This window comes from Maylandia zebra, linkage group LG1 (genome assembly GCF_041146795.1).
Source record: "Maylandia zebra isolate NMK-2024a linkage group LG1, Mzebra_GT3a, whole genome shotgun sequence".
Classification (NCBI taxonomy): Eukaryota; Metazoa; Chordata; class Actinopteri; order Cichliformes; family Cichlidae; genus Maylandia; species Maylandia zebra.
This window is the reverse complement of record NC_135167.1, coordinates 43,361,609-43,374,028: the sequence shown is the minus strand read 5'-3', so window position 1 is coordinate 43,374,028 and position 12,420 is coordinate 43,361,609. Positions and strand designations below refer to the sequence as shown.

Genomic DNA, 12,420 nt, shown 5'->3' with positions numbered 1-12,420 from the left:
AGAAACCACAAAGGAATTGAGGAGATAAGAAGAAGGGATTTCAAGGGTATGCAGTTTTTTCACCTGTCACTAGATGGAGTTAAAGGTTTGAGGTACTAACACATTGCAACTAGTGAGTGTGCATTAGTGATGAGCTCTCACAGCAGCCAGAGTGTTTTGCTTGGTCTGTATGTGTATATGAACTGCCGGTGTGTGTGAGAGAGACAGAAACATACGCTGAGTGCAGTAGAGTCCTGTCCATCCAGGGCTGCAGATACACTCTCCATCTGTAGCGCTGCACTGAGCTCCATTGTGACAGTTACATGTGTGGATGCAGTCAAGGCCCCATGAGCCCCAAGGACATGCTGCCAGAAGCACACAAAAATAAGTGCACAAAGACACATACAGTGCACAGAGTATGCAATAAAAGTCAGCACACTCTTGTACAGCAACACTATAATGCCCCATCACAGCAAACTGGGCAAGTCAAAGTGTCGTTACTAGGATTCACTTCTGCACATGGGCACTTTATTCTCTCCTCTTTTTTCTCTTTTATTCAATTCATCTAGACACGTATAAGTCTAGTAATATATAAATACATAATAATATGTCAAATGTTGCCACAGTGAAGACCAGACATACATTAGGATGCTGTGTGCCCTCATTAAACTTACAGATAATTGAGTGACTGTGGTAGATGCTCAAAGTAAGAAAGATAATTAATGTCAAAGCCACTCCAGTGACTGCCTTTAGGAAGGTTTTTTCTTCAGCTGTCTCTCACTGATCAACTAAAACACGTGGGGTGAATAACAACATACATTTTATTTGTTCTTTTGTGAAACTGAAGTTAATAAATGCTACGGTACAAAAACGGCTATAAACGTTTCCTCTTACGCTTAGAACAGTCTTCGCTGGTCCATCCAGGGTAACACTGACAGGAGCCATCGATGGGGTTACAAGTGCCATTATTAGTGCACAAGCAGGTCTCGGCACAGGCTTTACCAAACTTTCTGCTGGGACATACTGTGGAGACACATGCACAGACATGATGGGTTCATATTAGATTAAAAGCAATATTCTGCCAATACTATTAACACAACCTCCTTGTATTTTGGATGTATTTGGATGTAGTTCAACAGTTTGACAGCAGACAGACAACAGCAAATAGAAGATAACTGGTTCAGATATCTGTTCCTGTTGTTTTTCATAATTCATTTGCTCAGCTTCTACCCATATGCCGCGAGTATGTCAAGAATGCTGAACATTCGAATCATCTCCTGTGAGATCACAAGGACGCGAGCAAAACTGCGTGTTTTTACCAAAAGAAAGTGGAAGTCTGGTGGATTTCAGTCCTGGTTAAAATGATGACACGTGTAGTAACTGGTGGTGCAAATGCAGTGTATTACTAATTGATACTTTTAATAAAGAAGCCGGGAAAAAAGTTCCTCTGTAGATTTAGCACGGTCAGTCTCTTCATGCAGTCCAAGAAACAGTGCACGACGCTGCCCTCAGGGCTCTCCCTGACCTGATCATCAGTTGCAGTACAAACGATGATTCGTCATGGCCCTCTTATTTACATGTTTCTGTTTCTGGACACATACTTAGAAGTACTTCAGTATTCAGCTCTTCAGTATACCCATGAGTGAAGAAGACAAGTAGATTGTTCTGATACTGTAGAAATAATACAGAAAGAAAAAAATACTCAGAAAAGTTCTGAGAATTTCAAATTCTGACATCCCTGACAAAGTAGACCAGTTCCCAAACTTTGCACAGTGCTGTACAAAGCAAAGCCTGTACAACATTCTTATACAATATACACACAATATACAAGAAAAGATCCAAAGTAGATATTTTATAAACACTACAACAAAAAAATATTCATTCATAATTTAAACATTCTTCATGATGGAAAAAAGACACAAAAAACTGAATAGAAACAAGAAATATTGAGGGAAGAATAAAGGGGCCAAATATACTTGGAAAATACAAGTGTGTGGTAATACTGGGAAGAGCCCAAAGGTAGATACTAAAAGGGAGAATGTGGATATGATCAATGAGAATTAAAAATCTAATTTCACACAAAAGAAAACATAGGTTATCCAAACTGGGCAACGATGACCTTCTGCTTCACTTAAATGTTCAGTACAAAATGATACTGTTAATTTCACTTTGTGCTTGTTTTTAATTTGATGGGAATTCCCATTCCAACACTTTCAAAGCGTTTTACTGCTGCTATGAGTTTGGACATGAAAAAGAACATCTCTAAAGCCCGAATGCTGGAACAAGCTTTATCCAAAACTGGTTGCTTTTGCTGACAATGGAGGTTTTGGATGCTATCAAATCCTATTTCTCAAGCTTTAAGTTTTCCATCTTCTTGATGTTGCTATCACTTGGTATTGATATCACTATCACTAGGGCCTTCTTCCTTTGTTTTTTCACCACTACAATGCCAGGTTGGTCAGCCATCACCAGTTTGTGTGTATATGGAAGTCCCACAGGATCTGAGCTCAGTTATTCCCGATCACCTTTGGGGGCTTATCCCATTTTGCCCCCGGAACTTCCAGGCCATACTCGGCACCCCCATATGTGCTTATTGTGAAGAATAAACCTGTGACCACAAGGAGTATTAGGAGGTATTTCCCTAGTGGAAATGCAGAGTTGCTCTGATGCAACAGACTGGTAGGCGTTTTGTGAGCCCCACAGCGAGGAAATCAATTGGCCTACTGTGGAAGAGGTCATGCTGTAGCAAAGACGTCACATCCCAGCGGCACCGACTTCCCACATCACGAAGACCCTCGATCAGCTCCGACCTATAGTCAGGCCGCCTTCACTTTACTTACCAGCCCCACCTCATAGTGACGTCATCTACCTACTCCATCATGTCTTCACCAATTTGGACCAGCCAGCGAGCACCGTGAGGGTCATGTTTTTTTCCAGTGCATTCAACACTATCAGGCTGACCCTCCTAGCTCAACGACTCAAGGCGATGGATGGTGGATGCCCTTCTCGTGCCCTGGATTATAGACTGCCTGACAGGAAGGTCATAATATGTGTGTCTTCAACACTGTGTGGCTGACAAGGTTATCAGCAACACCGGGGAGCACAAGGGACGCTCCTCTCCCCTTTCCTATTCACCCTTTACATCACGGCACAGACACCTGCCATTTTCAGAAGTTTTCTGATGACTCTGCGGTAGTTGGATGAATAAGTGGAGGTGATGAAACAGACCACAGGGAATCAGTGGACATGTGGTGCAAGCAGAACCATCTGCAGCTCAATGTGACAAAGACCAATGAAATGATTGTGGTCCCCGTTTCCATCCATATAGTGGAGGACTATAAATAACTTGGAGTACACACTGACAACAAACTGGAGTGAGACAAAAACACCACTGAACTGTACAGGAAGGGCTAGCCCTGTCTCTATTTTGTGAAATGGCTGAGGGGTTTTTTAACATCTGTTGGACAACGCTCAAGATTTTCGATGAGTCTGTTATGGCAACTGTGACACGCTGCTGCATGGCTGAGGGTTCAGATATCTATTCCTGTTGTTTTTCATAATTCATTTGCTCAGCTTCTACCCATATGCCGTGAGTATGTCAAGCTACCATTAGCAAGTATATGTAATATAGTATATATATATATATACTACTATGACTACTATGGATCAAAGCATACAAAGAGCATATGATTAAGACCAGGAGAGTTCAGAGAGCATAACTTTCAGGAGAGGGACTGCTCACTATTTCCCTGTTGATCATCTATGAAATGAGCACACAATTAATTTTAATTATCTATGCTGTGGCTCTCTGGTGATGCCATTCTGTCCTTCTTTACAATAACTTGGTCCAGGGTGAAATGCCTGAGTGACTTCTTGAGGGATTATTCTGAAACTACAAAATGTACACATATTCATATTCCACACAAGAGTAATCCCCTGACAATATCCACCGAGTGCATTTTGTGAGGAACACGTGTAATTTCAAATGCATTGCCTTGTTACTTTTTATGTCAATGTCTGAGCAAGTAGTGATGATGTAGCAGTCAATAATATACTGAAATGTTACCAAAACTCTGTCCAGTGTTTTGAAATATTACATCAGACAATTCACATGCATTAGTCTATACAAGCTCAATTAAAAGGATTAAAGAACCTCTGCATCACTCTAGAAAGCTATTGTTTTTAATGACTCCTTTGGCTCTAACAAGGGAGCCCTGGTATCTGTGCATTGTATGTCATGTACTTTGTGCAGCAGCTGGAGGAGCAGCATACACTGTACACCTGGATATCAGTATAAAGACAACAAAGATGACTTTACAAAATACAAATATTGTGTATTGCATTTCCACTTGGATATGATCCGGATTGGAAGTTCGCGGATGACACCACAGTGGTTGGACTCATCTCAAGGGGGGAGGAGTCGGACTACAGAGATGAGGTCAACAGACTGACTGAGTGGTGTTCAGTTAACAACCTCCAACTGAACACCACGAAAACTAAAGAACTTATCTTGGACTTCAGGAAGGGCAGAGCAGACCCGGCCCCACTTTACATTCACGGGAACTGTGTGGAGAGGGTACACTCCATGAGGTTTCTGGGCGTGCAGATATCTGATGACCTGTCCTGGACTGCAAATACTACGGCGGTGGTTAAAAAGGCCCAGCAGCGTCTCCACTTTCTGAGAGTGCTCAGGAGGAACAACCTGGAGGAGAGGCTGCTGGTGACATTTTACAGAGCCACCATAGAGAGCATCCTAACGTACGGCATAACAACATGGTATGCAGGGTGCTCAGCTGCAGACAGGAAAGTACTGCAGAGGGTCATCAACACAGCCCAGAAGATCACTGGCTGCTCTCTGCCCAGCCTGGAGGTCACTGCAAACTCTCGGTACCTCAGCAGAGCTGGCAATATCATCAAGGACTACTCTCACCCCAGCAACCAACTGTTTGAACTATTACCGTCAGGCCAACGGTACAGGTCACATAAAACCAGGACAAACAGATTCAGGGATAGCTTCTTTCCCAGAGCTATCACCGTAGTAAATAAGCACAAAAACAACTGAACCTATTCCATACCGTCACTGTCATTATATTATGCTGCTATTCATACTGTCATTATATTATGCTGCTATCCTGTATATATTGTACATACTATTGTTTGAGTACTTACGATTGTTTTTTGTTGTACTTTTTATATTTTACATTTATATTTATTATTGAAACTTGCACCAAGGGAGTGGCACTCCAATTTCGTTGTACTCTGTACAATGACAATAAAGGCTATTCTATTCTATTCTATTCTATTCTATTCTATTCTATTCTATCCAAGAAAGACAGCTGAGAGACAAAGCTGATGACGAAAATCAAACAATCCCTGCTGATGAATAAATAAAAATAACAAGTCCTGCTGATGTTGACCTCTAGCTGCCAAGTTCAGCCAAATTCAGCATGATGAACCTTGTTTGGGGGGATAAAACTGCGTTCTGTTTTTGCCTACTGTTAGCTTTCTTGTGTATACATATAGTATACAGACATAAGCTACCATTAGCAAGTATATGTAAGACAGCATAGACATACTACAAATTTCTATTTGTAACTGTTGAGGCCTTTACAGACTAAACAGAGGCTCAAAGATGTAGCACACCTCTGCACACCTCCCTCAGCTTGTTCCTCATCTGTGGGTGAATAACTGTTGCTATAATTCTGGACCAGGCCGTCTCACTTCTTCTCAGTAGTAAAGATTATTGTGGGAGACAAGGCGGTGGCAATAATAAGGTAGAAAATGAACAAAGGTTGTTAGAGTTTCTATTTATTGTTGTAAAGAAAGGGAGAGGTTTTTCATCCTATTCTCCACCTGCATGCGTTAAGCAAGCGTCTGCAGTCTTACAAGTTTAAGATGCTAACACTTTTGAATGGAGTTGACTAAAGATACTGGGTTACAACAACTGATCTAAAACTACACTGACTTACTTTCTTGGTACAAGGGTCACCAAAGCAGGCATGTCCACATCTTTCATTTGGTACAGTTTCTTTTCTGATGCAACCAAAGGGGATTTATGCCAGTGGCTGGACTCAAACTGGCCCCCTTTCATTTGCCAAGAAACCTGCTTACTTTTATGAATCAGAATCAGAATCAGAATACTTTATTGATCCCTGGGGGAAATTATTTCATTTTATTTCATATGTGGCTGTATACTTAGACCACAGCCAATTTGTAAGGTCTGCACTCAAAGTTGTAACCTACAGATACCAGGTTCTGCCTTTTGGGTTGTCTGTCACTTCTCAAACCCTCACCAAATGTTTTGAGGCAGCGTTAGTTCCCCTCAAAGACAGCGGTATTCCTGTCATTTGGATCAAGCTAGTGCAGGATGCTACAGAGAGAAAGCGGCAATGCAACTGTTGTTGGATCTGTCACACAATCTGGATTTCTCAGTGACCTTTCAGTAAAGCTTGCTACCCTGACTCAGTAGTTGTTAGAAATGTGGGCTCGAAATACGCTCACCTTTCAGCCACGTACATTTGCCAGGACACCGAGTGCCATGTTTCATGTCAGCCTCGCTTATTTTCAGTTGGGATGCTGATTGGGCTCCCAAAGGATTTTAGCTTTTTAATTTCTTTGCTGTTTTTCTTGCTGCTCAATCTTTTAAGCATAAGAATGTTTCAGTGCTGGACTGTCTCTGTCACGGCGAGTGAGATGAGCCGTGTGGAAAATAAAGGAGGATCCAAACGCAGGCACTTGTATGGGTGTGAGGGTGGTTTATTAAACACAAAAAGGAAATGGACAAACGGCGAACGGAGCAATGACTAAACTAAACTGGGAACAAACTAACTATAGAACACGAACCTGGACATGAATGAGAGCGGGTGGAAACAGATGATGGTAGACTGCAGGGAAACACACAGATGAAGCAGGGTGGAAACACAGACGGACCAGCAACTACAATGACGGCAGACATGACTTAAATACACAGAGAATCACAGGGGAATTACACACAGGTGGTGGACACAGCTGGGAATAATCAACAAGACGAGACAAAGGTAAAACTGAACACACTCACATGAGACGCAGACCATCACAATAAAACAGGAACAAGCAACCATCACACTAAGACACAAACTCGACATAGAGAGACAGACAGAAAATGGCACATGGAGCTAGACAAATACTAAGCAGACACAACTGAAGAACAAATCCTAAACACCACAGAAACATGAAACTCAAATAATAAACATCATCATAATCAACACTACAAGAGAACAAGAAAACAATCCCTGATGCAAACTAAAACCAAAACATAATAAAACTCAAACTACTGGGTCCGACGGACCCAGAACCGTGACAGTCTCACACTATCGATTACCAAAACTTGCTTATTGGCTCTTCACGCTTGGAGGGAGCCCAGGCTGCTGAGCTAGGAGTCTGCAATTGGAAAGGTGTCTTTTTCCAAGGTCATGTCCACAGACACCTCTGCAAGGGGATGGAGCTGCATTTCCTGTGTTATGTTGATTCATTCAGGATGTGTATTTATTTGACCATTTATTTGTCTGCTAAGCGAATCCAGCCAGAGGTAAAGCTCTGTTTGAACACAGGGTCTCCCACTGGGTTGTGGAGTCTCCCTAGCTTACAGAACCACCAGTGGAATGGGTGATATTTGTGCTCCGGTCGTCATCACTGTGCTTTTGTTTAGTTCTATTTCTTGACCGTGATAGTGCAAGTCAAATACTGGTCGTCTGACTCCAGTTCTGTGGCTGCTATGTGGGGTGTGTATATGTGTCACATACTGTATGTGTTGTGCCAACTAAAGTGATTGAAAGGGAACAAAATGTTATGACTGTATCTTTTGTTCCCTGAAAGAAAGGAACAAAATAAAGCCCCAGGTTTGTCCATCGACAGCTGGACTCGGATGACGGGGTGTATATGTGCAGTTATCTTCAACCAGGATACACACAGGTGTGTTTTACCTCTTCTTCAGGGCATTAAAGTTATAGTTCGTCACATTTCATCTCTTTGGACAACTTCATTCTTGCCTTTAAGTCTTGTGAAATACCACTTTAACATTTTTAAAAACAAAAGCTAGTCTGTGCCATTTGAAAGTGCTAAAATAATAAAATAAAGCCACACAAACATTCTGCTCCCTCGTTTGTTTTTGCATTGTTTGTGTGGGTGGGTGGTCAGATGCTACTGAGCATTTTTTCTGTACAGCTGCATTATAATGCAAATGTGGTCACAAAAATGATTAAAGAAGTAAGATTTATGAAAATAACAAAAAGTCTATAGAATATTACTTGTGAAAAACGACAGAACAAAATCCAGTTTTTTATTTTTTGTGATTTTCACATTTTTGATGTTGAATTTCATTTAGTGTCTGAGCTTTTAAAACATGCATAAGAAGCTGGATTGTGTTGGCTGCCTAAGGGTAAAACGTCTTTTAAAACATGTTTTGAAGTTTTTCATTTAAAATGCAAGACTGCAAAAGAGGAGAATGTGTATGTTTCCTTGGTCCTATATTCATATTAAACAAATAAAGAGGCAGGGAACGCTGTTTGATTGCTGCTCACACTGACATTATGGACACTGAAATTAAACCTCTATTTCAAAAAAGCACTCGGTGTTATAACAATGATCAAAGGTTTAAACGTAGCCAGTGTGTTGCTGTGTATTAAGGTCCATTAAATAAGAAGTGGGTTTTTTCTTCTTCAAGCAGGACACCATGTGTGATATGAAAAATATGAGGTAAGTAAAACCTTTTTTATTCCTAAAGTTATATTTAGGACAATGTCTCCTGTAGTTATTACCTTATGCCACATACTATCCACTAACAGAGTAGCTAACAGTAGGTTAGTAGCTAATGTTAGCTTAGCTAATAGTACTCAGAGTAGCCACAAAATTTAAGTAAGGTTGTCGTGACATAAGCTGAACATTATTATTGTAAATATGGATAGAGAACTAGATGCAGCAAGTTACACACACACACACACACACACACACACACACACACACACACACACACACACACACACACACACACACACACAAATTCCCACAGTAATATAAACTGTCAGATGATGAAGTAAAATACAAATTATATCAAAGCAGCCATAAAAATAATAAAAAGGAGAACCAAAGTTCAAGTAATGCAGATACCTGTGAGTTGTAAAGTACTGAAGTACAGTACAGAGTAAATGTTGATCACCTTTTTGAATGAAAATGAGATGGAGACTCACCTAAACTAAGTGCTAGTTGATAAAAGCTGAGGTCAGTCTGCTTTAATATTTTTAATTATGCACCACACTGAGTTTTGTAGTGTGGAAGCGATATCTGCAGCAAACATGGGGTGCACTAGACCATATTGATTTAAAAGCTTTTGTGAAATAAGGTGAAATAATATAATAATGTATAATAAATATTGCATTAATTAAAATGTTCAAAGGTTGATTCTGTTCATCTGGACGTCGCGTTATCTGGGAGAAACGTTTCGTCACTCATCCAAGTGACCTCTTCAGTCTCACTTTGGAGATTTATTTTCCTGGATGATTGAGAATGCATCAAGACATTAATTAAAATGCATTAACATGTAAAAATCTTAAAACAAAAACTTTTTTACAAGCCAATAAAACTCTAGTCCACTGACCTTAGGGTTGTTAGGTTACTACTTAATTATTACTAATATTAATAAAGGTTTACACCATTGTAATGTCTTGTTTTCAGCATCACAAACATTTTGCATCAAAGTACAGGTCAAACTTCAGAATGATGATATGCTTGGGTGTTTTCATTACAGCCACTCATTCTCCTTTAAAGGCTTAAAGGCAACATCTCCTTCATTCACTTGCAGATTTAAAACTATTCAGATTCAGAAGACTTTATTGTTCCCCAAGGGGCAATTAAGAGACTGACGTTGCCGACCGTACAGACAATACCATCTATGTTGGAGACAAAACACTGTCAGTGCTCCTGTTACGATCAGCAAGCCTGAACACAGAGTACAGGTACATTTCAATGCCTTAGAAATTTCTATTGCATAGACATTTTATTTTATTTGACTTTGACCTTTGACTGTACTTATTATTTATGTATTTTTGCATTTAAAAAAATGTTTTCGTTCAAAAATATCATTTTAATATGGCACATAAATAAAGTCAAAGGGTTTAGTTTTTTGACAGATGACCACTTCCTTCTGTTTTTTCACTTTTTAATATTTTATTGTTGCCCATTAATAAAAACATGATGGAATAATTACTCGATTACTAAAATAATCAATAGCTGCAGCCCTACTGAAAAGAGCTTTCAAAGACTTAAAGGTGTGACCCAATACTTTTGTCTGCATAGTGTTTGTAGAATTGAGGAAAACAACTGTGGGAACAGGTTTCTCTCGGGGAATTACCTGCACTACAAGGGTATACTGTTATTTGTTAACACTTTCACATACGCTGTTCTTTTAAGATCCTACATATCCTGTTTTTTACATTTACCGGTCAATAACATATTTAGCTGCAAAAGGTTATCCAGCAAGAGAACAGGGATAGAGCTGGACTGGCACTTCAGGCAGTATAAAGCCTCAATGCTGGACATCTGATTTATCAAGCCTCACCCAGTTATCTATGGGCTGCTCAAAGATGCAGTGGCCAGCAGAATGGCTAATGTAGGACAGGGCATAACTAAGGCTGTCCTCATGTTTAATGATGATGAATATTTCAAAGCACACTCCTCCACTGCCTCTATTTAAAACTCGACTTAGCAACAGACCTTGAACCAACTGGGTTCACAGGAGGATGAACACCTATTCAACCTACTGAGAAACTAAGCCAGACTAAGATATTGATGTAAAGGAGGAGGCAACAAAAAGATTATTGAGATAAAATGGTTGAATACTTTGCACTAAAAGGGACTAAGAATGAGTTCACTTGGTAGATTTTCCACTGAAACGCCAACAGTCAAGGGCTTTGCTTTTGAATGCAGAGCTTGCATTCTGACCTAAAGCTAATGAGGGATGTCAGTGTTTTACAAAAACGGCTGCGTTAATAATGTCAGGAGGCTGACTGCAGTGATTATATTGGACGCCAGCTCTGTTCTGGTGCTGTGCCTACGTAACCATTAAAACACTATGAAAACACTAAGAATACAGGTTTGGACAGCTTTCTTAATACATTTAATTCATTTTAAAAGCATATTTTATATTTACTCATGCTATCTTTGTCTAGAATAAAAATTGGTTTGATGATCGGAAACATGGAAGTGTGATGAATCTCCAAAAAATTTGAAATTAGCAAGGAGGTAAATACTTTTTGACAGCACTATGAACAGATAGATTAAGTTGCTAACCTCAAGAAATCCTCCCAGTGGGTAGAAAAGACTTATTTAAAAGACACTACAGATCCAGTGATCACGGTAGCACAAGAACAGCACCACATCCATAGGGGCAGAAGTCTACCACAGCTGACCTCTATCTTGGAGAACAACCACTACACACTGTCCATGTCAGTTTTGATAAGCTAGCAAAGTTTCATTTGTTTTCACCTTCCAGACTGTACTTAGTTTGTAATTGAAGTATAAACAGGGCACCAACTCTGAGAAAAAAAGACTATGGAACCCAATGACAGGTTCATCCATCCATCTTCTTCTGCTTATCTGAGGACGGGTCGCGGGAGCAGCAGCCTAAGCAGCTTGTCCGGGGGAACACCATGCTTTCCCAGGCCAGCCAAGAGATATAATCTCTCCAGCGTTTCCTAGGTCTGCCCCGGGGCCTCCTCCCAGTGGAAGGTGCCCGGAACACCTCACCCAGGAGGCATCCTTGTCAGATGCCCGAACCACCTCAACTGGTTCCTTTTGATGTGGAGGAGCAGCGGCTCTACTCTGAGCCCTCCCGGATGGCTGAACTGAACTGAAGGGAGAGGCCAGCCACCCTTCGGAGGAAGCCCATTTCTGCTGAACCCATCCCTGACCCGGAGTGGGCTCTCCACCCTTTTCTGGCCCAATGAAAGGTGCTATATGCACTGATGTGGACACTAAGTCAACATCAGTGCAATATCATCAGCAGAAGACAGCTACGATCAAAGCTGGAGATTCAAAGGCAACAGCACAGTGAAAACAATAGTGAGAATAATGGACAAACATTCTCTATACACACACACACACAACTATATATATATATATACACATATATAAATATATATATCGTATCAGGGGGCGTTGGGGCTTAAGAGGTTAATAGCATTGTTTCTTCCTCCCCTCAGCAAGTATTGCTAGTCTATCTATCTCAACTTCCTGTTAAGCACACTGCTTTTTGCTGTTTTCCCTCAGAAGCTCAAAATCTAGCGCTTTTCAGTCTGTGTCTAATCTATATCATTTCAGTCTATACCAAGCATAGAACAGCAGTTCCTTCATTACACATAAATGACTATTGTATAGAAAATATTGCATGTTAGTCTATTGCACACTGAA

General features: G+C 40.5%; 1 protein-coding gene across 5 annotated transcripts in view; it reads right to left on the bottom strand.

Moving 5' to 3' along the window:
• Nucleotides 1-12,420, bottom strand: part of LOC101468455 (multiple epidermal growth factor-like domains protein 11) — a 267,137-nt gene that overhangs the window by 23,953 nt on the left and 230,764 nt on the right. For all 5 annotated transcript variants that reach the window (XR_013099674.1, XM_076887043.1, XM_004568657.5 and 2 more), the window contains exons 17-18: nt 874-1,002; nt 216-344 (exon numbers count right to left, since the gene is read on the bottom strand). Coding sequence is in view for 4 of the 5 variants with exons in the window: in XM_076887043.1 (XP_076743158.1) it covers nt 216-344; nt 874-1,002 (258 nt within the window). In the remaining variant the exon portion in view is untranslated. The remainder of the gene's footprint in view (nt 1-215; nt 345-873; nt 1,003-12,420) is intronic.